The sequence below is a fragment of the Pristiophorus japonicus genome, chromosome 1 (genome assembly GCF_044704955.1).
Source record: "Pristiophorus japonicus isolate sPriJap1 chromosome 1, sPriJap1.hap1, whole genome shotgun sequence".
NCBI classification, from domain to species: Eukaryota; Metazoa; Chordata; class Chondrichthyes; family Pristiophoridae; genus Pristiophorus; species Pristiophorus japonicus.
Window position 1 is genome coordinate 327294182 of NC_091977.1, and position 26796 is coordinate 327320977.

Below are 26796 nucleotides of genomic sequence, written 5' to 3' on the forward strand. Positions count from 1 at the left end.
GCGATCTTTTGCGCTGTTTTGTTCGATTTCAAGCAAATTGCGCTGAAAAAAACAGCGCAACCGAGTGGAAACTCCAGGCCCTTATATCTGTGCGCAATTCCTGTCAGCGCCACACTTGACTTCCTGTTGTGATATTTCTCTCACACTTTCTGTGTCAACAGTTTCCAATATAAATTGCCATGTCAACATTTATAATGGAAAACACTGAGTGTGCAATCTGCCCACTGGGTTACACAATTTGGCCACGGGGCTTCCAAAGTTTCTCCAAATGCTTTCTGAAATGTTTTTCTTCTTTTCATGTATTGAAATGTATCATTGAACCATCCACAGCTGATGGCATCATGATGAAAATAGAGCACAGCTCTTTTAGCCATTTCCGTCCTCAAAAAAAAAATGGCAAACATTTTTCCCATGGAGTCTGTGAAGCCTAGATTTTCCTCTGTGTGTTATCCACACTGCCAAATATCAAGAACTGATTCCAGTGAAGTTTCACTCTTTGTCCTGTGGTTGTGGTGAGAAGGTCTCATTGAGACACCCACAGAGGACACTGGCTGGTCAAGATCTGGACACTGTGGCATTGTTAGGTCTCAGCATTTGAGCGAGCTGTACCTGGAGGATGGGCTGAGTTGTCTTAGTCTGTGCAGAAACTAATCAGTACAGGACACGATTAATTTATTTTCGTTTTTATTCAGGCAGCAAACCATCTGTCAGAGCATGTTTGCTCATGCGTTAACAAACACTATTCCTACATTACAGCAGTGACTACAGTTCAAGAGTACTTCATTGGCTGTAAAGCACTTTGAGCACCTGAGCTCATGAAAAATGCTGTAGAAATGCAAATCTTTCTTTTTTTCTTTATTTTGTCTTATGTCCCAATGTTGCCGGTGTCACCTGTGGCTCAGTGAATAGCACTCTGGCCCCTGAATCAGAAGTTTGTGGGTTCAAGTCTCACTCCAGAGATGAGCACAAAAGTCTAGGCAGGCACTCCCAGTGCAGTACTGAGGGAGCGCTCCACTATCAGAGGTATCAGCTTTTGGATGAGACATTAAACCGAGGCCCTGTCTGCCCTCTCAGGTGGACATAAAAGATCCCTGGCACTATTTTGAAGAATAGCAAGGGAGTGTCCTGGCCACCCAGTGGACACCAGTGTCCTGGCCAATATTTATCCCTCAAGCAACACCTAAAATAGATTATCTGGTCATTTTTCTCATTGCAGTTTGAAGGAGCATGCTGTGCGCAAATTGGCTGCCTTGTTTCCTAAATCACAACAGTGACTACATTTCATACTGCGATATGTGTGTGCACTAGGTCCGTGCAGCAGAGCTGGTCTCCAGTCGTCTTGGATAACCTTTACCACTGGGCCAAGACCTAGCTCTGTCAAGCCCATGTGATGGCTGGTGTGCAAAAAAATCCACGCACTGGCATCTTCCACCCTTCAAGACGTAGTTCAGGACCTGGAATATTAGGTCCTTCATTGAAACATCTGTGAACTCATCCTTTTTTGATGTGGAAGCAAGTCATCCTCGGTTCGAGGGACTGCCTATGATGATGATGACATTTCAAAAGTATCTCATCGGCTGTAAAGTGCTTTGGGAAATGGAAGGCACTATAGTCTTTCTTTCTGTCAAATTTGATACCGCATTATATTTCAAAAGTATGTTTTTTTGTGGAAATTTTAGATATAGAGATATTTTTTTCACCCTCCTCAGTAATCTTGTTTTTGTTGGCAGTTTGTTGCTATCTCCATTCCAATGTTTGGAACAAAACCTAATATGGCAGCTGCTCCGGAAAGAGCCTTCTTGCTAAGGAATGTGCAGAGCTAAAACTCTGTTTATTTAACTGTGGTGGGTGGTGTCTATCCTCCTAACAGGTAACTTTATTTTACTCGCGACTCATTTTTATTAAAATCACTTTGCTGCCAAAGAATCGGAGGACTTAATTAAAAACTCTCAGCCTGCTGTGCGTGCAAATGAGAAGGGTCCTGACTTAATTTTTCTTCATCACTTTTACTAAGAAATCTCTTCTATGCTGAACAAGTCTGCAGAGATGAAGTTTAAGTATGAAATGCTTTGAACACAATCGGCAGCCCTTATGTTGATTGTGTGTTGTTCTCGTTTGGAATGTGTTTTAGCATTCATTCAAATCTAAGAAACAATAATTAATAAGGTTGAAAACTACCTTGCATACAACAGCAATCAACAGTTCCTGCCACCTTACAAACTCCGTCTTGCAGACTGGCAGACTGGCTGACTGGCTGACTGGTTGACACCAACCTGGCTTGGAAATATATCACCGTTCCTTCATTGTCGCTGGAACGCCTGACTGAACAGCATCGTGGGAGCAGTTTCGCCACACGGGACTGCAGTGGTTCAAGAAGAAGTCCCACCACCTCCTTCCCAAGGGGGAATTAGAGATGGGCAATAAATGTCGGCCTTGCCGGCGATGCCTGCATCCCAAAAATAAAACGGTATTATTACTGCTCTCCGCCTCCTCATCTTTGTCTTCTGCTGGGATGTCTCCTGAGGTGAGGCATTACCTTCTATCAAGAGCAGGCTCCATGTTTAGGATCCTTCTCAGAAAAACTGTGAACCTGTAGTGCTACAGTGTAGACAGTTGCTTGGCACTGTGATGAGTACCAACACCATTGCACTGACGTTCCTGCCAGAATGAGACTGTTTTTCACTGTTGTAAGCCCCTGCTTCATGACGGAGCTGGTTTTTAAGTTCTAGCACCACTTCTCAGTCATGTAGCACCCAGAGTGAGCTCTTTCGAGTTGGATTAACCATCTTTTTCCTTTATTAATGGCTTCAGTTTAATTTGTTTTCCGTTCTCAACCTGCATGACATCGGGCATACGTACCAATGTACATGGAATGTTCCTCTGAGTTTTTCTAAAAAAAAACAACATATGGGAAGGAGAGACCTGATGGTCAGTTCATGGAACTCATACTGTGTCCAGTTCTGGGCACCGCATCTCAGGAAGGATATATTGGCCTTGGAGGGGGGTGCAGCATAGACTCATCAGAAAGATACTGAGGCTTAGTGGCTTAAAATATGAGAACAGGTTGCATAGACTAGGCTTGAATTCCCGTAAGTACAGAAGATTAAGCCAGGATCTAATTTTTTTTTAATTTATTCGTTCATCGAATGTGGGTGTCGCTGGCAAGGCCAGCATTTATTGGCCATCTCTAATTGCCTTGAGAAGGTGATGGTGAGCCGCCTTCCTGAAACTAAGTGGCTTGCTAGGCCATTTCAGAGTCAACCACATTGTTGTGGGTCTGGAGTCAAATATAGGCCAGACCGGGTAAGGGCAGGAGATTTCCCTCCCTAAAGGACATTAGTGAACCAGATGGGTTTTTACAACAATCTGGTAGTTTCACCATTACTGATATTAGCTTTTTAATTCCAGATTTATTTAATTAACTGAATTTAAATTCCCCAGCTGCTGTGGTGGGGAATTTAAACTGATGTCTCTGGATCATTAGTCCAGCTCTGTGGATTACCAGTCCAGTAACATAACCACGATGCTACCGTTCCCACTAATTGAGGTGTTTAAGATGAATTGATAAGAGTAAAAAGAGAAAAATTATTTCCTCTGGTGTGCGAGTCCACAATAAGGGTGTAATCTTAAAATTAGAGACAGGCCATTCAGGGGTGATGGCAGGAAGCGCTTCCTCACACAAAGGACAGTGGAAATCTGGAACTCTCTTCCCCCAAAATGCTGTTGAGGCTGGGGGTCAACTGAAAATTTCAAAAATTAGATTGATAGATTTTTATTAGGCAAAGCATTTTAAGGGTTACAGAACCAAGGCGGATAGATGGAGTTAAGCTAAAGATCAGCCGTGATCTAACTGAATAGTGGAACAGGCTGGAGGGGTTGATAGCCTCTTCCTGTTCCAATGTTCCTATACCAGAGACTGACGTCAAATGGCAGGAAACAATTGGGTTGGTTGGACTTCATCAACAAATCAAAATCTGTGGCACACATGGCGATGAATGTTTGAGTGTGTTTCTTAATAAGTTCCAGCCTTAACACTCTGATGCTATTCTTTATCTAATATTGTCTAATGGCCCACTATCAAGGGATGTCTTGAATATATTTCCTGTGAAGCGTGAATTCTTCACTCATCATTTTAAGAACCATTTACATTTTGAAAGCTCATGCACAAACGGTCTCAGTTTGCCGATCGGTGCTATCGTAAGATGAATGCGATAAAATATTGCTGATTTGGGAAAATTCGGGCTTGCCAAAAAATTGTGTGACGTCTTCAACACAGTTGAGAAGAGAAAGAAATGACAATAAACCACAATGAAACTTGTCTCAAGAAGGCTACAACAAGGCTTCTAACAATGGTCTGGACCTTGCTGGAGTGGTGCATCTCACAGTGTGCCCCGTTAGTCAGACTTGTTTCTGCATCCTTCAGCCCGTAGATCTTTTGCACTGTAACTTGCTGGGAAAGCGAGCTGATAATGGTGCGGCAAGGGCAACGAGACATCTGGGACCTCAGTGACTGACGAGACCTTAACCAATGAGATTTAAGGAATGAGAAAGAAACAGAGGTACAACAGAGAAGGAAATATGGTGATTAGAGTTAAATCAGCTACAGAAAGAGAAGTAAAGAGAGGGAAAGACAGATTGGATTAAGAAAGGAAAAAAAGACAGAAAGGAATAGTTAAAAAAAAAAATAATTTTAAATTAGAAATGTTTATAATCTCTTAAGAAGAATTTATTATCTGCAGGAATGAGAATGAACAGTTTAAATTGTTCCCTTTCTGCGCCAGAGAGGTTGATTGGCATTGCATTAACAACTATCATGTTGTTAAAAGGGTGCTAATGCTAATAATTACCAGCTCTAACTTTCTGTGGTGAGTTTAACAGGTAATTTAATGTGCAAGTGGTGCAAGTTCTTAAAAATAATGGGGCGGCCAAGGATGATGTCATGTATGTACTTTTGGGATCACTAGCCACTAGATGGTGTCACTGTTGGAGGCCATTGGGCTGCATGCATGTGTGTGCAGCCCAAGTATAGAAGGCCAACCATTTTGTATATTAGTCACTTTGGGCCTTAATAAAGGTCATACCTCTTGGAGTTAAACAGTACTCAGTCGAACAGTTATTGCATACACAACATTTGGCGACGTTGCAACAAGAACCTTTGCATGCAAAAATGAGCACAATTGGAGCGATTTGTGGAAGGAGAAGATTGGGCAGACTTTGTGATCCATTTGAGCCAGTTCTTCGTGGCCAACAAAATGGAGGAGGTCAGTGACTCAGATCGGCGCTGGGTGGTGTTCCTCACGGTTTGCGATCCAAAAATTTATGGTCTGATAAAGAATCTACTCCTGCCTGTGAGTCCAACAGAGAAGACATATGAAGAATTGTGTGCACTGGTACAGGACCACCTTAAGCCAGACGAAGGCATCATCATCTCAAGATACAGATTTTACACGCACATTCGCTCAGAGGGCAAGAATGCGGCGGAATTTGTTGTCGACCTGAGACGTGTAGCGGGGCAGTGTAAGTTCAGGGCTATGTTGGCAGACATGTTGTGGGACTTCTTTGCAATCAGCATCAACCACAAGGTGATCCTGCGTAAACTACTGGCGGTGGAGACGTTGGACTTGAATAGGGCCATCACGATCGCTCAGTCATGCATGACGAAGTCTCAAGCAGATATCAATGAAAAATCGAAACTCGGCAAGTACTGCAAATATGATTGATTCGGCGTTCGGCAGAGCGGCACATGGCAGGGCCTACCCGACTGCGTACGCGAAACCTGTGGCTGCCCAAAGTCTGCCAGCGGGAATGCATCCGATTTCTCCGTGTTGGTGTTGTGGGGGAAATCACTGGCACCAGCAGTGCCGATTTAAGCAATATAGTTGCAAAGGCTGTCTGAGGGTGGGGCATCGCCAGCGCAAGTGTCTGCAGATGAGCAAGTGTGCTGCGACACACCACGTGGAGGATGATGGTCAGACTAGCGCAGATCCAGATTCGCAATCCGAGATACCAGAGGAGGAAGTGTTTGGACTGTACTCGTTCCTAACTGAGAGCAAACCGATAATGATCAACGTGAAATTTAATGGGGTGCCGGTATCGATGGAACTGGACACAGGGGCGAGTCAATCGATAATGAGCCAAGCTGTGGGATACTAAGACTGTGAGGCCCAGGCTGAGTCCAGTCAATGCCAAGTTGCGCACATACACTAAAGAACTCATAACGGTGATTGGCAGTGCCACAATTAAAGTGTCGTATGACGGTGCTGTTCACGAGTTACCGCTATGGATTGTCCCAGGCAATGGCCCAATGCTGTTCGGCAGGAACTGCCTTGAAAAAAATCATATGCAATTCGAACGACATCAAGGCATTGTCATCGGAGAAATATACATGTGCCCAAATACTGAGCAAGTTCCTCTCACTGTTCGAACCAGGCATTGGCAACTTCACAGGAGCCAAGGAGCAGATCCACGTGGACTCGGATGCAAGACTCATCCATCATAAAGCTCAGGCAGTTCTGTATATGATGAGGGAGAAGGTCAAAATCGAACTGGACAGACACCAGTGTGAAGGGATCATATCACCGGTTGAATTTAATGAATGGGCCAGCCCCATTGTTCCTGTGCTGAAAAGTGATGGCACAGTCAGAATCTGTGGAGACTACAAGGCTACGATCAACAGGGTTTCGAAACAGGATCAGTACCTGTTACCGAAGGCTGATGACTTGTTTGCAATGCTAGCCCAGGGGATGTCGTTCACAAAACTGGACTTGATGTCGGCCTACATGACACAGGAGCTGGTCGAGACATCGAAGAGACTTACGTGCATTAACACGCATAAAGGACTGTTTATTTATCACAGGTGCCCTTTTGGAATGCGCTCGGCTACAGCAATATTTCAGAGGAACATGAAGAGTCTACTGAAGTCTGTTCCCAGAACATCGTGTTCCAAGATGACATCCTGATCACAGGTCGTGACTCCGGGGAACATCTGAACACCTGGAAGAGGTTCTACATCGTCTGGGCAAAGTGGGACTCAGATTGAAACACTCGAAATGCGTCTTCAAGGCACCTGGGGAGGAAAATTGCTGCTGACAGCATCAGGCCCACGGACACGAAAACCAAGACCATCAAGAATCCACCCAAGCCGCAGAATGTGACGGAGCTGCATTCGTTCCTGGGTCTACTCAACTACTTCAGTAACTTCCTACCTAAATTGAGCACCTTATTAGAACCACTGCACATGCTGCTAAGAAAAGGCGACAACTGGGTGTGGGGTGCGTCTCAAGACAGAGCTTTTGAGAAAGCCACTAATCTGCTTTGCTCTAATAAGCTCCTGGTACATTATGACCCATGTAACCATTTAGTATTGGCCTGTGATGCTTCGTCATATGGAATTGGTTGTGTACTCCAACAAGCTAACGAGTCGGGTAAACTTCAACCAGTCGCATATGCTTCAAAAAGTTTGTCTAAAGCGGAAAGAGCCTACAACATGGTAGAGAAAGAAGCACTAGCCTGTGTGTATGGGGTTAAAAAGATACATCAGTACCTGTTTGGTCTTCGGTTTGAACTGGAGACAGATCACAAGCTGCTCATTTCACTGTTCTCTGAAAACAAAGGTATCAATACCAATGCTTCATCCCGCATCCAGAGGTGGGCACTGACATTATCCACTTATGATTATGTCATTCGCCATAGACCTGGCACCGAGAATTGTGCCGATGCTTTGAGCCGTCTGCCGTTGTCCACACCGGAGATGGAAACGCCACAACCGGCAGACCTATTGTTAATTATGAATGCTTTTGAGAGTGAAGGAACCCCTGTCACAGCTCAACAAGTTAAGATCTGGACCAGCCAGGACCCGATTTTATTGTTGGTGAAGAGTTGCATCCTCAAAGGTGATTGGTCTGCCATACCCAAGCAAATGTGTGAGGAGACCAACCCTTACATTTGTCGCAAATACAAACTGTCTAATCAGTTGGATTGTATACTGTGGGCCAATCGTGTTGTTATGTCCAAGAAAGGGAGAGAGAAATTTGTACGTGAGCTACATAGCACACATCCCAGCATTGTAATGATGAAAGCCATCGCCAGGTCTCATGTATGGTGGCCAGAAATTGACTCTGAGCTGGAATCATGTATGCATCAGTGCAACACTTGCATGCAGCTCAGCAAAGCACCAGTGGAATCGTCGCTGTGTCTGTGGTCGTGATCGTCCAAACCATGGTCCAGGATCCACATAGACTTTGCAGGTCCCTTCCTGGGGAAGATGTTTTTAGTTGTGGTGGATGCACATTTGAAATGGATAGAGTATATAATCATGTCATCCAGCACATCCACAGCTACCATTGAGAATCTCAGTGTCATGTTCACAACACATGGTCTGCCTGACATCGTTATTGGTGACAACGGATCGTGCTTCACCAGTCAGGAGTTTCAAGAGTCCATGAAACTCAATGGTATCAAACATGTAAGGTCAGCACCATTCAAACCTGCATCCAATGGGCAAGCAGAATGTGCCGTCCAAATCATAAAGCAGAGTATGAAGCGAGTAACCCAAGGGTCACTGCAGACCCGCCTGTCGTGCATACTGCTGAGTTACAGGACAAGACCACACACGCTTACCGGGGTCTCGCCTGCTGAACTAATGATGAAGAGAGGTCTTAAGATCAAGCTATCTCTTGTACCCCGTGACTTGAATAATCATGTTGAATATAGAAGACAAAGTCAGCAAGGGTATCACGATCGCGCAGCTGTGTCACGCGATATTTCTGTAAATGATCCTGTATATGTTCTGAATTATGGTCAGGATCCCAAGTGGATCGCTGGTACTGTCATGACCAAGGAGGGCAACAGAGTATTTATTGTCAAGCTCAAAAATGGGCAAGCATGCAGGAAACATATGGATCAGACAAAGCTGCGGCACACAGACGAATTGCAACAGTCGGAGGAAGAGACAATTGACGACCAACCAACCTACCCCCAGTCATCAGAGGACTCATTAGTCATCAGTGAATCAGGACTTTCAATCGCTGACATGTTCAATGAAAATGGACTTTCAATCCCTGACATGGCCATTGCCATTCCCACCAGGTCAGCCACCCAGCCACCAGTCACAACAGACTCTGAACACTCACCCAAGGCTGGAGTTGAACTGAGACGGTCAACCCGGGAGCGTCTCAATTTGGAAAAGACTGTTAATATATCAGAGGGGGGTTATTGTCATGTATGTACATTTGGGATCACCAGCCACTAGATGGCGTCACTGTTGGAGGCCATTGGGCTGCATGCACGTGTGTGCAGCCCAAGTATAAAAGGCCAGCCATTTTGTATATTAGTCACTTTGGGCCTTAAGAAAGCAGAGCCAAGGTCATACCTCTTGGAGTTAAATAGTACTTAGTCTAACTGTTAATGCATACACAACAGACGAGATGCCGATTATGTGAAGCAAACAGCAGAGCAACGTAAATCGGCCAGAAAGTTCCAGAGATTTGCAACTCACGATGTATCTCTTAATCCCCTGACCTTGCAGGCCAATTTGTGCCTTAATAATGGCGTGCGTCATTAACGAGCCGTTATTTTTGCAGCAAGATTTGACTTGATGTTCTATAAACGAGGTGCTAGTTCAAGTGCAAGCCTGTTTCGACAGCCCTATATTTTTAAGCCTCGAATGCTTCAATAGAAAGCAAAGCATGTTTGTTTTACTTGATGTTTCCCACTGGAGCTCTCCTATTTGTATCTCATAAAAAGAAAAATGCTGGTAAAGCGAAATTGAAGTGGTCGACAACCTTTCCCTCATCAACACAGCATGGCCATCATGTTTTAAAAGCAGACAAAGGTCAGATAAAAGGTAACACGGTCCTGCCATTGCGGCACCAGCAAGGTACACACAGAAGCCCACGGCACTCAATGAACCATTTGATTGTATGCAACTCTTTATCAGACACAGTTGACACCGAGGGAGTTGAAATATGTTTGGACAGTCCGATTGTATATTTTGTCGGAACTCTTATTCCAACAAAACTCGTTTTGGCACATGTTTTTTTTTGTGGGGGGATTTTTATGAAGGAATGAGGCTCAATTAGCTGCAAAAAAGAAATGATTTTTACATAAAAGTTTAACGTTGCAGTTCATCAGCACTGCTGTGTGAATTACTGATTCTTGCACATATAGCTAAGGAGGTGAATAAAATGGTGTCTCGCTCCCGCATTGCGTTCTGAAGCTATTGAACTTTTAGCCGTTGAGTTGGACATCAGTATTGTGGGGTTTGTGTTGTCATGTCGGGGAACATTGCCCTTTGACCTATGATCTCAGGAACTCTGGGCCTAACACTAGAGAGCAATAGACGGAGGTTAGCAACATGGGAGGTGCAACGAGACCTGAGTGTCATGGTACATCAGTCATTGAAGGTTGGCATGCAGGTACAGCAGGCGATTAAGAAAGCAAATGGCATGTTGGCCTTCATAGTGAGGAAATTTGAGTACAGGGGCAGGGAGGTGTTACTACAGTTGTACAGGGCATTGGTGAGGCCACACCTGGAGTATTGTGTACAGTTTTGGTCTCCTAACTTGAGGAAGGACATTCTTGCTATTGAGGGAGTGCAGCGAAGGTTCACCAGACTGATTCCCGGGATGGCGGGACTGACATATCAAGAAAGACTGGATCAACTGGGCTTGTATTCACTGGAGTTCAGACTAATGAGAGGGGATCTCAGAGAAACGTTTAAAATTCTGACGGGTTTAGACAGGTTAGATGCAGGAAGAATGTTCCCAATGTTGGTGAAGTCCAGAACCAGGGGTCACAGTCTAAGGATAAGGGGTAAGCCATTTAGGACCGAGATGAGGAGAAACTTCTTCACCCAGAGAGTGGTGAACCTGTGGAATTCTCTACCACAGAAAGTTATTGAGGCCAATTCACTAAATATATTCAAAAAGGAGTTAGATGTAGTCCTTACTACTAGGGGATCAAGGGGTATGGTGAGAAAGCAGGAATGGAATACTGAAGTTGCATGTTCAGCCATGAACTCATTGAATGGCGGTGCAGGCTCGAAGTGCTGAATGACCTACTCCTGCACCTATTTTCTATGTTTCTATGCTTCTATGTGTTTAGGAATTACACTTCGAAGAATTTCAAGCAAACTTCAAAACTGATGGTGTGAGGGACAACATATTTTTATCTGAGATAATTTTTTTTTTAAACGTTTTAAAGTTGCATTCTCCCCATTTCCTAATTGGATTTCCCTATGTCATGCACAGCGCACAGTTGAAGGGGCAAGGAGACAACCTGCCCCCAGAATTCTCTGAAACCCGCTTCAGCAAGGCACATGAGGATGGCCTTGGGATAACAGCCTATCGGGTCTTGCCCCTCACTCACCAAAGGAATGACGCACCAAGCAACACTTCCATGTTTGACCAAGGGTCTTGCAGGAAATTGTAATCTTCTGCCTCCAGGATTGTCTTGTCATTTTAATAGAGCTCTTTCATCCGTTTAATGCTATCCCCTTTTCTCCTCTACTCTCCTCCCCTCCCCTACCCTCCACTCCCACCCCCGCCCCCCCCCACCCCCCTTCCTCTCCTTTCCTTCTCTAACCTTTACATATTCTCTCCTCTACTCTCCGTTCCTCTTTTCCCCTCTCCTCCCCTATCCTCCACTCCTATCATCACCACTCCCATCCCCATCTCTCCTCCCTACCCTCTCCTCTCCTCCTCTCCCCTCCCCTCTCCTCGCTTCCCCTCCTCTTCCCTTTTCTGTCCCTTTTCTCCTCCCCTCTCCTCCTCTCCCCATCTCTCCCCTGCTGCTCTCCTCCCTTCTCCACTCCTCCCCTCCCCCAGCCTCTCTCCCCTCCTCTCATCCACTCTCCTTCCCCCTCTTCTCCTCCTCCCTCTTCTCCTCCCCTCCTTTCCCCTCTCCCTTCCTCTCATCCCCTCTCCACCCCTCTCCTCCCCTCTGCTGCTCCTCTCCCTTTTCCCCCTGCCTGGGTCTGTTTATCCCTCTCCCTCTAATATTGCGTGCTGAAAATTCTGCACGTTCATGTCTCTCCTATATGTGAGACCAGCTTGTTATTTTAAAAATAATTTAAAGTACAGTACTTCTTAAATAATTTAGTTGCAGTTGAATGTTCACTGAGTCAGAAATGTGAAAGGATATAAAATTTTATCCACTTGAGAGGAGATTTTTAGTTTTGAAGGTGTCAGTATTTCCAGTTTGAAATATTGGCCTTCCATTAATCATCCATTCTGATCCAGTTATGAATCCTGCTAATACTCCTGGTGGGCCATTTTTTGACAGCCATATGCTCTTTATGTAGAGCAGACTAGCACTGGCCTCCTGTCACCCTTTCACAAGGCGTTGTTGCTGCTCCAATCTCACTGCAGGGGAGAAGCAATCGACCACTTCCCACTGCCCTCCATTTATCACGGTGTTCTTGTATGGTGCCTGGCACAGTCACTCGGTTATCATTGCTTGTTCGGAGCTGGGAGCCAGGAATCTTGGAGCCTGGAACCTGGCATCTAGAGCCAGGAACCAGGAATCTGGAGCGTGGCGTTATTAATCAGGAGCCAGGAGCACAGAACCCGGAGCCAAGAGCCAGAAGCCAGAATGCAGAGCCAGGAGCCAGGAGCCAGGAATCAGGAGCCCTGAGCCCAGAGCCATGAGTTCGGAGCCAGGAGTCCAGAGTAAGGAATACAGAGCAAGGAGTTCAGAGCCAGGCACCAGGAATCTAGAGCAAGGAATCTAGACCCAGGAATCCAGATCCAAGAATCCAGAACCAAGAGCCCAGAGTCAGGAGCTCGGAGCCTGGAAAGTAAATTCTCAGTAAATTTAAAATCGGGTTACTCACAGATGGTGGATTGACACTGTGATTAAATGTGTATTTTTAAGATAAATCCTTTTCAGCTTGCATTCAGCTTCCTTGGGAATGGTAGCATAGTGGTTAAGTTACTGGACTAGTAATCCACAAACAGGACTGCCCTGGTAGACCCATCATTTCAGCCTGTTCTTGGCCCACAAAACTTATTTCTTCATATCGCAACTCTATTTTTACTCCCCTTGTCCAGTCTCTTCCCACCTACATCCGCGACTCTTCTGATGCCCTCCACCACTTTAACAGTCTCCTGGCCCCAACTGTCTCCTTTTCACCATGGACGTCCAATTGCTCTACGCTTCCATCCCCCACCAGGATGGCCTGAGGGCACTCTGTTTCTTCCTTGAGCAACCAGTCCCCATCCACCACCACCTTCCTCTGCCTGGCTGAACTTGTTCTCACATTGAACAACTTCTCCTCTGACTCCACTGACTTCCTGCAAATTAAAGGTGTTGCTATGGGAACCCGCGTGGGTCCTAGCTATGCTTGCCTTTTCATGGGAGATGTGGAACATTCTTTGTTCCAGTCCTACACGGGTCCCCCCACACCTCTTTTTCTGCTACATTGATGACTGTATCGGTGCCGTTTCCTGCTCTCGCCTTGAACTAGAAAATGTCATTCACTTTGTATCCAGTTTCCACCCTTCCCACACCTTCACATGGTCCATTTCCGACTCTTTCCACCCCTTCCTCGACTTCTCTGTCTCCATTTCTCGGGATAGTCTATTGACAAATATTCACCATAGGCTCACTGACTCCCACAGTTACCTGGACTACACTTCCTCCCAACCCACATCCTGTAAGGACTACATTCCGTTCTCCCAGTTTCTCTGCCTCCGTTGCATCTGCTTTGACAATGCCACCTTCCACACTAGTGCCTCTGACATGTCTTCCTTTTTCTTCAACCGAGGATTCCCCTCCGCCAGGGTTAACATGGACTCGACCGTGTCTGTTCTATTTCGCATACTTCTGCTTTCGCCCCTTTCCCTCCCTCCCAGAACCATAACAGGGTTTCCCCTTGTCCTCACCTTTAACTCCACCAACCTCCAAGTTCAACTGATCATCCACCGCCATTTCTGCCACCTTCAGCGTGATCCCACCATCTATCACACCTTCCCCTCCTCTCCCCTCTCAGCATTCCGAAGGGAGCGCTCCCTCTGCGACATCCTGGTCCATTCCGCAGTCACCCCCAGCACCCTCTTCCCTTCCCACGGCACCTTCCCGTGCAAGCTCAGGAGATGCAACACCTGCCCTTTTACCTCCTCCCTTCCTACTGTCCAGGGCCCCAAACACTCCTCCCAGGTGAAACAGCGTTTACTTGTACTTCTTTCAATTTAGTATACTGTATTCGCTGCTCACGATGTGGTCTCCTCTACATTGGGGAGGCCAAAAGTAGATTGGTCCATAAGCTCCACTCTCACTCTGACCTCTCCATCCTCGGCCTCTTGCATTGTACCAATTAAGCTCAATGCAAGCTCGAGCAACAGCACCTCATCTTTCGTTTAAAGACTTTACAGCCTTTTGGACTCAACATCGAGTTCAACAATTTCAGACCATAACCTCTGCCCATACTTTTTTTCCCTTTCCTCCCTTTTCATTAACAAAAACTCCCCCCTCCCTTTTTATTTTAATTTGTTTTTCTTTCTCATGGCAGCTAGTGATCATTCCACCATTCACACCCCATCTACACTCATCTTTTGTTTCCTAACTTGTGCCATTACCATCTCATTTTTGCCCATTATCCCTTTTGTCATTCAATCACTCCTGCCTTCCACCCTATCACAGACCTTCCCTTTTGTTCTTTCCTCCCCTCCCCCTTTCAGTGTCCCTGCATTTCCTTAAGATCTATTACATCTCGAAGTTTTCCAGACCCGAAACGTTAACTGTTTCTCGCCATAGCTGCTGCCTGACCTGCTGAGATTTCCAGCATTTTATTTTTTTATTTCAGATTCCAGCATCCGCAGTATTTTGCTTTTGTGGTAATCCAGAGGCCCAGAATAATAATCTGGAGATATGAGTTCAAATCACACCACGGCAGCTGTGGAATTTAAATTCAGTTAATTAAATAAATCTGGAATAAAGAGCTCGTGTCAGTAATGGTGACCATGAATCATTGTAAAAACCCATCTGGTTCAGTAATGTCCTTTAGGGAAGGAAATCTGCTGTCCTTACCTGGTCTGAACTACATGTGACTCCAGATCCACAGCAATGTGGTTGACTCTTAACCGCTACAAGAAACAATAGTAAGAAAAAACTGGTCGGACCACCCAGCATTGACCTCAGCATCGACTTCGGACATGACAAAGGCACACCCGGCCCAGTTAATCCTGCAAAGCCCTCCTTACTAACATCTGGGGACTTGTGCCAAAATTAGGAGAGCTGTCCCACAGACTAGTCATGTAACAGCCTGACAGTCATACTCACAGAATCATATCTTTCAGCCAATGTACCAGATTCCTCCATCACCATCCCTGGGTATATCCTGTCCCACCAGCAAGACAGACCCACCAGGGATGGTGGCACAGTGGTGTACAGTCAGGAGGGAGTGTCCCTGAGAGTCCTCAACTTTGACTCCAGACCCCATGAAATGTCATGGCTTCAGGTTAAACAAGGGCAAAGAAACCTATTTCTGATTACCACCTCCCTCAGCTGATGAATCAGTACTTCTCCATGTTGAACACCATTTGGAAGAAGCACTGAGGGAGCAAGGGCACAGAATGTACTCTGGGTGGGGGACTTCAATGTCTAGCACCATGAGTGGTTCGGTAGCACCACTACTGACCGAGCTGGCTGAGTCCTGAAGGAAATAGCTGCCAGACTGGGCCTGCAGCAGGTGGTGAGAGAACCAACACGAGGGAAAAACCTACTTGACATCGTCCTCACCAATCTACCTGTCACAGATGCATCTGTCCATGACAGCATTAGTAGTAGTGACCACTGCACAGTCATTGTGGAGGCGAAGTGCCGTCTCCACACAGGACAACATCCATTGTGTTGTGTGGCACTACCACCATGCTAAATGGGATAGATTGAGAACGGATCTAGCAGCTCAAAACCAGGCATCCAGAGGGGCTGCGGGCCATCAGCAGCAGATTTGTATTCTACCACAATCTGTAACCTCATGGCCCGGCATATCCCTCACTCTACCATTAACATCAAGCCAGGCAATCACCCCTGGTTCAATGAGGAGTGCAGAAGAGCATGCCAGGAGCAGCATCAGGCGTACCTAAAAATGAGGTGCCAACCTGGGGAAGCTGTAACATAAGACTACAAGCATGCTACACAGCGAAAGCAGCATGCCGTAGACAGAACTAAGCGATCCCACAATCAACGGATCAGATTAAAGCTCTGCAGTCCTGCCACATCCAGTCCATTAAACAACTAACGGGAGGAGGAGGCTCCATGAATACCCCCACCCTCAATGGTGGCGGAGCCCATCAGACAAGAGAAAAAGACAAGGCTCCCATCTTCAGCCAGAAGTGCCAAGTGGATGATCCATATCGGCCTCCTCCTGAGGTCCCCACCATCACAGAAGCCAGTCTTCAGCCAATTTAATTTGATCCACATGATATCAAGAAACTGCTGAGCGCACGGGATACAGCAAAGGCTATGGGCCCCGACAATATCCTGGCTGTCGTGCTGAATTCTTGTGCTCCAGAACTAGCCGTGCCTCCAGCCAAGCTGTCCAGTACAGCTACAAAACTTGCAGCTACCTGACAATGTGGAAAATTGCCACGGTGTGTCCTGTCCACAAAAAACAGGACAAATCCAATCCGGGCAATTACCGCCCCATCAGTCTACTTTCAATCATCAACAAAGTGATGGAAGGTGTTGTTTACAAGCGGCACTTACTCACCAATAACCTGCTCATTGATGCTCAGTCTGGGTTCCGCCAGGACCACTCGGCTCCAGACCTCATTACAGCCTTCGTCCAAACATGGACAAAAGAGCTAAATTCCAGAGGTGAGGTAAGAGTGACTGCCCTTGACACCAAGGCAACATTTGACCGAGTGTGGCATCAAGGAACACTTGTAAAATTGAAGTCAATAGGAATCAGGGGAAAAGCTCTCCACTGGCTGGAGTCATACTTAGCGCAAAGGAAGATGGTTGTGGTTATTGGAGACCAATCATCCCAACCCCAGGACATCGCTGCAGGTGTTCCTCAGGGCATTGTCCTAGGCCCAACCATCTTCAGCTGCTTCATCAATGACCATCTCTGTATCATAAGGTCAGAAGTGGGGATGTTCGCTGATGACTGCACAGTGTTCAGTTCCATTCGCAACTCCTCAGATAATGAAGCATTCCATGCCCGCATGCAGCGAGACCTGGACGACATTCAGGCTTGGGCTGATAAGTGGTAAGTAATATTCACACGACATAAGTGCCAGGCAATGACCATCTCCAACAAAAGAGCATTTAACCACCACCCCATGACATTCAACAGCATTAGCACTGCCAAATCCCCCACCATCAACATCCTGGGGATCACCATTGACCAGAAACTTAACTGGAACAGCCACATAAATACTGTGGCTACAAGAGCAGGTCAGAGGCTGGGTATTCTGCAGCGAGTGTCTCACCTCCTGACTCCCCAAAGCCTCTCCACCATCTACAAGGCACAAGTCAGGAGTGTTATGGAATGCTCTCAACTTGCCTGTATGAGTGCAGCTCCAACAACAAGCTCGACCCCATCCACCAGCTTAAACATTCATCCCACCACTGGGGCTGCAGTGTGTACCATCTACAAGATGCAGTGCTGCAACTCGCCATGGCTAATTTGACAGCAACTTCCAAACCCGCGACCTCTACCACCTAGAAGGACAAGGGCAGCAGGCGCATGGGAACACCATCACCTGCAAGTTCCCCTTCAAGTCACACACCATCCTAACTTGGAAATATATCACCGTTCCTTCATCGTCACTGGGCCAAATTCCTGGAACTCCCTCCCTAACAGCACTGTGGGAGTACCATCACCACACGGACTGCAGCAATTCAGGAAGATGGCTCACTACCACCTTCTCAAGGGCAATTAGGGATGGGCAATAAATGCTGGCCTTGCCAGCAACACGCACATCCCCTTAAAGGAATAAAAAAATCTATCTTTTCTGTTTCATTCCCACATTCTGCCTGTTATTTAGAGCTCAATGATTTACAAATGAAGTAATATAATGCAAACAGTACAGAGTCAATATTTAGCATTAGATTCTAGCACTGTGAAGCACGGAAAGCCACAAATCTTTGCTCCTGGGAACATCCCACCCCTATTGTACTATTTCCTTCTGTTACTGCTGTGTTCGCGGTTTATTATCTTCTCCTTTGTTCAGCTTACAACACCAAGATTGACCTGAAGTAAAATACTTGCTTTCTTTTAAACTTAAGACCTTTTTTCCCTCACTTTTCGTTGGTGGCTCAGTGGGTCGCACTCTCACCTCTGAGTCAGAAGCTCGTGGCTTCGAGTCCCACTCCAGAGACTTGAGCACATAAATGTAGGCTGACACTCCCAGTGCTGCACTGTCGGAGGTACTGTCTTTCAGATGAGATGTTAAACCGAGGCCCCGTCTCCTCTCTTTGGTGTATGTAAAAGATCCCATGCCATTATTTGAAGAAGAGCAGGGGAGTTGTGACCTGGCCAATATTTATCTCTCAATCAGCATCACTAAAAAACAGATTATTTGGTCACTATCACATTTCCTCCAACTAAATATTGGGAATACCGAAATCATTGTCTTCGGTCCCCGCCACAAACTCCGTTCCCTAGCCACCGACAACATCCCTTTCCCTGACAACTATCTGAGGCTAAACCAGACTGTTCACAACCTCCGTGTCATATTTAACCCCGAGCTGAGCTTCTGACCATATATCTCCGCCATCACTAAGACCGCCTATTTTCACCTCTGGAACATCGCCCGACTCCACTCCTGCCTCAGCTCATCTGCCGCTGAAGCCCTCATCCATGCCTTTGTTACTTCTTGACTATTCCAATGCACTCTTGGCTGGTCTCCCACATTCTACCCCACATAAACTCGGCTGCCTGTGTCCTAACTCGCACCAAGTCCGTTCACCCATCACCCCTGTGCTCGCTGACCTACATTGGCTCCTGGTTAAGCATTTTAAAATTCTTATCCTTGTTTTCAAATCCTTCTATGGCCTCATGGCTACCTAGCTCTGTAACCTCCTCCGGCCCTACAACCAATATTCCTGCTAAGATATGCGTGCGCGTGGCCGCGCAGTATTCTGAAAGGTCACGCAGAGGCTACTCACTGCACATGCGCAGAAATTTAAAGGGACCGCGCATTAAGAGAAACAGACCATGCAGTACAAAGCGCAGCTCACAGGGAACACTGCCTGCAACCCTTCGAGATCTCAGCCACTCCTCCAATTCTGGCCTCTTGAGCATCCTCAATTTCACTCGCTCCACCATTGGCGGCCGTGCCTTCAATTGCCGAGGCTCTAAGCTCTGGAATTTCCTCCTTAAACTTCTCCAGCTCTCTACCTCTCTTTCTTCTTTTAAGATGCTCCTTAAAAGCTACCTTTTTGACCAAACTTTTGGTCATCTGCCCAAATATCTCCTTATGGGGCCTGATGTCAAATATTGTTTGGCAACGTTCCTGCGAACTACCGTGGGATGTTTTTACTATGTTAAAGGAGCTATATGAATGCAAGTTGTTGTTGTTATTGTTGTTTGTGGGACCTTTCTGTGTGCAAATTAGTTGCCACATTTCCTACATTTCAACAATAACTACTACACTTCAAAAAAAGGACTTCATTGGGTGTAGAGGGCATTGGGATATCCTGAGGTTATAAAAGGTGCTATAGAAATGCAAGTTCTTTCTTACATTAATGTTACTGAATACATTTTGGTAGGTGGTAGAAATCTGTAATCACTGAAGATGATAGGTTGTCAGTGTTTCATTCCTACTCCCTCTGTATACCAAATGTAATTTGTTTTTTTGTGGTGCCCCCAGGAATGTCTTGCCTCAAGTTTATTTGGAGCAGTGATCGTACTAATTTTTGCTGTAGAAATTCTAAGCTAATTTACTCCTCTCGTCAGTCCTGTAACTTTAGATCGTGTAGCATCTGCGGAACAGACGCTACGGCATCCTCACGCTGCGCTACATGTAATGATTTCCGGACAGATTTCTGAACCCTAATCAGCTGTAGTTTGGATTCAGGGGGTGCAACAAACTCAAAGACATTCATTTTCAAAGTGCTGGCAACATTCCTGCTTTCAAGAAAGTTCCTCATTCATTCCATTCATGCCTGAAGACTGACACTTAAAACCGCATAATCTTCCAATTCCTCCCCCTTGTCTTCCTCCTTAACCTTGTCTTGGTTTATCTCTGGCATCATGATTGATGGCGCTCGCATCTCCACTTCAAAGGCGGTCGTTTGAAAACCTCCACTCCCCAAAGACTTTTCCTTTGACAGTAAACGACCATTCTTTCCTTCAAATCCTTGTTTTCTCAAGAAGCTGCTCTTCCCATGTGCTTTAATGCTTCATGATATTGCACACTCTCCTTTCCTCAGCAGCAGGATCAAGCCCTTCCACAGAAATTGCTGGCCTTTGCCAAGATTTGGCCCAAAACATTCAGATTGAATTTTCTTAAATTCCTCACTTGTTTCCTTCTTATTGTTTTTGGTTAGCCCGTCAAATACTTGTTATTTTCAGTGACCAAGTTAGAATATATTTGAAATGAATTGTGTGCCCTACACATATATGTGGACAGTGGGGTGTTTGATAAGTATATCTGTTACCAATTAACTCTAATCCAATACGTGAAATCGCAGCCAACAAGGTGCTTGATGCCCATTGCTTGTGATTCACCTCTCCCTGCCCTTAGTTTTCCATTTTATAAAAGAAAAAGAAAGACTTGCATTTATATAGCGCCTTTCACAACCTCAGGACATCCCAAAGCATTTTACAGTAATGAAGTACTTTTTAAGTGTAGTCACTGTTGTAATGTAGGAAATGCGGCAGCCAATTTGCACACAGCAAGCTTCCACAAACAGCAATATGATAACGACCAGATAATCTGTTTTAGTGATGTTGGTTGAGGGATACATATTGGCCAGGACATCAGGGAGAACTCCCCTGCTCTCGAAAACACAGCATCAGTTCCACATGTATGCTGACGACACTCAGCTTTACCTCACTACCACTTCTCACGACCCCTCCACCGTCTCTAAAGTGTCAGACTGCTTGTCCGACATCCAGTTCTGGATAAGCAGAAATTTTCTCCAATTGAATATTGGGAAGACCGAAGCCATTGTTTTCGGTGCCCGCCACAAACTCCATTTCCTAGCCATTGACTCCTTCCCTTTCCCCAACCTCTGTGAGGCTGAACCAGACTGTTCACAACCTTGGTGTCATATTTGACCCTGAAATGAGCTTTCGACCACATATCCATAGCATAACTAAGACCACCTCTGTAACATCGCCCGTCTCCGCCCTTGCTTCAGCTTATCCGCTGCTGAAGCCCTTATCCATGCCTTTGTTACCTTGTTGACTATTCCAACACACTCCTGGCTGACCTCCCACATTCTAACCTACGTAAACTAGAGATGATCCAAAACTTGCCTGCCCATGTCCTAAACCTTTCCGCCTCTCTACCTCTCTGTCCTCCTTCAAGACGCTCCATAAAACATACCGCTTTCACCCAAGCTTTTGGTCACCTCCGCTAATTTCTACTTTTGCGACTTGGTGTCAATTTAAAAAAATCTCATAATACTCCTGTGAAATGTCTTGAGACGTTTCAATATGTTAGAGGTGCGATATAAATGCAATTCGTTGTTGTTGCTCTTCATCAATATAATGCTGTGGGATGTTTTACAACTACCTGAGAGGTTTAATGTCTCAACTGAAAGATGGCACCTCCGACAGTGCAGCACTCCACTCCCTCAGTATACATACAGTGTCTCTTTGAATTTTCCTCACTATTTCTTGCCGTTGCTCATATAGCACAGCTGGGTTGACAATGCAGGTGATTCAGAGTGAAGGGGTTTGATTCAAAATGAAAGATTGAAACCTTTTGGCATTAGAGGGACAACATCTCAATGGACGTCTGAGGTGCGATGTGATGGGAGTCACATTGAGCTGACACAAGGTATTAAATAGAATAAGTTTTGATTCCAACTTGTACAGCCACACAAGCTGCCTTCCCCTGCGATCTGTCACTGTCAGTTTCGCCTTCAGTTTCCAGGTTATGTTAACTCACAGAGAGTACTGGGACTTGCAGTTAGCAGGAGTTTAACAAATGATTCAGGCAGACTGTTTTTTGTCAGCTTGACTTTTTTTTGGTAGAGTGGAGAATAGCACGGAATGTGGGCCAAACGTTGCGATTATCACCTGCCTTGGTTACAGATAATGAAACGTGTTCTGGCTGTTTTAATCAGTCATGACGGGTTACTTTTCATAAACCAGTCATTTTTATGTTTCTCAGGAAGTCAGTGCTCCACCATTGAATTTAAAGACTCGAGTCATTCATCCAGATCCCACCAGGCAGTGGGTCGATTAGAAGACAAGTGCCAAGTCCCGTTCACTCATCACCCCTGTGCTCGCCGACCTACATTGGCACCTGGTCCAGCAACGCCTTACATTTAAAATTTTATTCCTCGTGTTCAAGTCCTTCCATGGCCTCACTCCTTCGCTATCTCTATAACCTCCTCCAGCCCTACAACCCTCCACGATCTCTGCACCCCTCTAATTCTGGCGTCTTGTGCATCCCCGATTTTCATCGTTCCACCATTGCGGCCATGCCTTCAGCCGTCTAGGCCCTGAGCTCTGGAATTCCCTCCCTAAACCTCTCCACCTCTCTCTCCTCCGTTAGGTGACAGGATTTGAACTCACATTTTCTGGACTACTAGTCCAGTAACATAACCACTATACTACCGTACCATGCACCTGTGAGATATGACGCCTCTCCCTCACTACCATTGGGAGAAATGGCAGAACATCACTTCAGATCTTTCCTCACATGCAGGATTCGGACTTGTATAATTCATGCTAACAAAATTCTGATTTTCACGAAGCAAGCCAGAATTTCATTGAAAGTCTTTGCACACCTGCAGACCCCTTTGTGCAGCCATGTTTATTATTTTTGTGCTTGAAATAAAAAGAAAAAAATTAAAATAACAAGAACAGTGGTGGTGTGCTGAGTGTCATTTGATCGCTGATTATTTGGTGATGTGTGTCACACATCTGGACTCTGTTAGACACAAGGGACAGGATCCAATCCCTGGTGGGCCAGTGGGAGGGGAGAGTGCCTTGCACTTCTCATGGAGGTCCTGTATTAGTCTCCAGTTGCTTTTTGTTCAGCAGGAGGGAATGTGTCCTTGATGTCTGGTGGGCAAAAGCCTCGTGAATAGATTGGACATGTACATGTGTGGGTTGAGGGGTTGGAGACTGTTTCAGGATAACAACTGCACAAAGGCGGAGTCTTTCAATTTCTCCCCAAGAGATAATGGTCTTGAAATTTGGGTGCGTCCATTTTTGGGCATGTGACAGGGGGGCAGGGTTCCATCCCTGCATCTGAATGGTGAGACCTGAATCGTCCCCCGAGATTGGGCCTTAGGCCTTGTTTCCATGGAGACAGCAAGCTGCGCAGAACTGCCAACAAAGCATCATTGACGCTAGCAGAGGCCCACAGGTAAGGAAGGGTGGGCAATCATGTTGGGAGGTTACTGTTGGTTGGCGGGATGGGCGGGGGGTTTACCGGGGGACAGTGCGGGGAGGGTGGGAAGGGCACCGTTTTGGGGCTGCTGTTTACTCAAACCCCCGGTTGTATCAAACACTGGTAGAAAGAATCGCCACACAGGACTGCAGCGGTTCAAGAAGAAGGCACACCACCACCTTCTCAAGGGGCAACCAGAGATGGGCAATAAATGTCGGCCTTGCCAGCGACGTCCACATCCTGAGAATGAATTTAGAAAGAGGCAGAACAAGGGAGGGATGATGTCGCACAGCATCTCTTGTACAGTAAATGGCCTGTACCTCTTGGGGATTAACTGTTCCCATCATTGTGCATGATCGAATATTCACATATGTCTTTTATTCTCTTTTTCACTGCTATGAAGTATTATCGCTGATTACTGTGGAATTAGTGCCAGTGGAAAGAGAGCAAAATAGACATAGAACTGTTCCAAAATGGAAATAACAACTTGTTAAGAGTTCTATGTCATAATGTTAGCTGCAAGTTTATTGTGAGATAAATAGCTCTTGTCACAGTCTTGGCTTTTTGTAATAAAATTTGTTAGTTGGCCAATAAACTATTGTGGTTTTATGTACCCAGATAAAACATGAAACACTCCTAATTACACTTCAAGCTCCTTCCAGTCTGTTATTCCTTTTGCCCTAATTTCTTATTGTTTACACAAATCTGTTATTTTGCTATTCTTGTTGATTCCTGTCGGGCATAAAAACTGAGTCATTTATTAACTCCGTCCGGGAGGTAAGTTTATTTAGTGTCAACGAGACACAAACTGGCCCTGAATCCTTCTCTCAGACATCAATCTGTATCCAACACAATGCTTTGTTCTCTTTGAGTGTGGAGGGGGAGCACAAGCTGTACAAATGGACCACGTTCCACTAAAAAGTAAAGGTTTCGTACGGTAGAACTGAACAGAAACACGAGCCGGAAGCAGGCTAAGAATAGGCAGGATTATAGAAAGATGTTCAAACATGCCCTTTTCTCTTTATCTCTGAATTTTGGGTGTAGGTAGCATTCTTGCCTCAGAAGGTCGTGGGTTCAAGTCCCACTCCAGAGACTTCAGCACACACTCTAAGCCGACAGTCCCAGTGCAGTACTCAGGATGTGCTGAATTGTCAGATGAGACGTTAAACTGAGGCCCCGCCTGCTCTCTCAGGTGGATGTAAAAGATCCCATGACCCTATTTTGAAGAAGTGAAGGAGGGTTCTCACCGGTGTTCTGGCCAATATTTCTTGCTTAACCAACATCACCAAATAAAACAGATTATCTGGTCATTATCACCTTGCTGTTTCTGGGAACTTGCTGTGTGCTTCAGTGGCTGGGATGTCTTTCCTTCTTTCCTTCCTTTCTTTCTATCTCTTTCTTTCTCCCTTCTTTTTTCTTTCATTCTTTCTCTCTTCTTTCTTTCTCCGCACACTGACAGTACATTGTTTCCTATATTTGATATAGTTCTCTGACAATAATATAATTCAGACTCCGCTCATTCCGCTCTTGTTGCCTCCCAGGATCTTTCTGAAAGGCTACAGTGGCACGGCGGGGAGACAGAGCAGCTTGGTTTTACATGGAGCAGATTTCAGCACCAAAGACCTGGATCACGACAATTGCATCTGCAAGTGTGCTCAGATGTTAACGGGAGGTAAGGGAGTTGACGTCAGTTAATTGCAATTTTTTTGTGTTAATCCTCATGTCTGGCTCAAGGGCCTGGCATTGAGCAAAGTTTTGATGGTTGGAATTTGCACTTGATTGACGATAAACTGCTGGATTTGGCAGGGACTGCGGGTGATGTCCAAAGTCGGTCCTTGACATGCGTTGATGTGTATAGACTGGGCTTGTAGCATTGATGTGCAAAGACTGAGCTTGTATAAGTTGCATAGATTAGTTGGAATATTCGCTTGAGTTTAGAAGATTAAGATGTGATCTAATTGCGGTGTTTAAAATGATTAAAGGATTTGATCGGGTAGATAGAGAGAAACTATTTCCTCTGGTGGAGGAATCCACAACAAGGGGGCATAACTGTGTTGGTGTGGGACTGGAGTCACATATAGGCCAGACCGGGTAAGGACGGCAGGTTTCCTTCCCGAATGGACATTAGTGAACCAGTTGGGTATTTACGACAATCCGACAGCTTCATGGTCACTTTTACTGACACCAGCTTTTTATTTCCAGATTTTTTTAAATGAATTCAAATACTGAAACTACCCATGTTGGGATTTTAACTCACGTTCCCTGGATAATTAGTCCACATAACCACCACTCTACCATACCAATATGAAAACAGAAAGACTTTGTAGGGGGTAACTGTGTGTGTCCAGAGTAATTAATACTGCCAACTCGTGAAGTCTTGTTTAAAAACGGAATGTCTGTCAAAATACCAACAATGGCAGTTTTGATAGATTTGTTGTCCTGACAACTGTTTGTTTTGCTTTTACTGAACTGACACACAGGCATTTTGCTATCCGTACGCACACAGAAACATGGACACCCAAGCACTCACGGGCTGCACACTCTTGCACACGCACATGAAGCACATCCACGCACGTGCGCACACACACAGGCTCACGCATGCACACACATGCTCCTCGCATGCACATGCACGCACACGCATGCACACACACACACGCCACAAGCACATGCACATACATGCACTTGCACACACTCACATACCCACACCAAATGCACGCCCACACACGCACACACACACACACACATTTTGACAGACATTCCGTTTTTAAACAAGACTTCACGAGTTGGCAGTATCAAGCACTCACACGCACACACGCACTCACTCACTCATACTTGCGTGCACACACGAGCATGCACACACTGGCACTCACACATGCACACACACATACATACGTGCACACACACACACAGGCACTCACACACATGCACTCACACAAGCGCTCACGTACACACACACACACATGTATGCACCACGCACACGCATGCAAAATCATTTCCAGTGTGTGCTAAAAATAGCTGCTGGTGTTCTTTTACAAATGATAAGAGAATCATGAAAGGGACATTTTGTTAATATATCTAGAATAAGGATTACACAGAAAAGTAACATTTTTAGACTCACCTTGGCTGCTCTGTGCCTCCCCCCCCCCGGGTCACCAGTCGGGATCAGTCCCCCTCTGTGCCTCCCCCCCCCCCCCCGGGTCACCAGTCGGGATCAGTCCCCCTCTGTGCCTCCCCCCCCCCGGGTCACCAGTCAGGATCAGTCCCCCTCTGT

The 26796-nt window shown here is 45.8% G+C and overlaps 1 protein-coding gene across 2 annotated transcripts in view; it reads left to right on the top strand.

Annotated features, from left to right (window-relative positions):
- Nucleotides 1-26796, top strand: part of LOC139255984 (angiopoietin-1-like) — a 340138-nt gene that overhangs the window by 289798 nt on the left and 23544 nt on the right. For both annotated transcript variants that reach the window (XM_070874122.1, XM_070874093.1), the window contains one exon: nt 25067-25197. In XM_070874122.1, coding sequence (XP_070730223.1) covers nt 25067-25197 — 131 coding nt within the window. The remainder of the gene's footprint in view (nt 1-25066; nt 25198-26796) is intronic.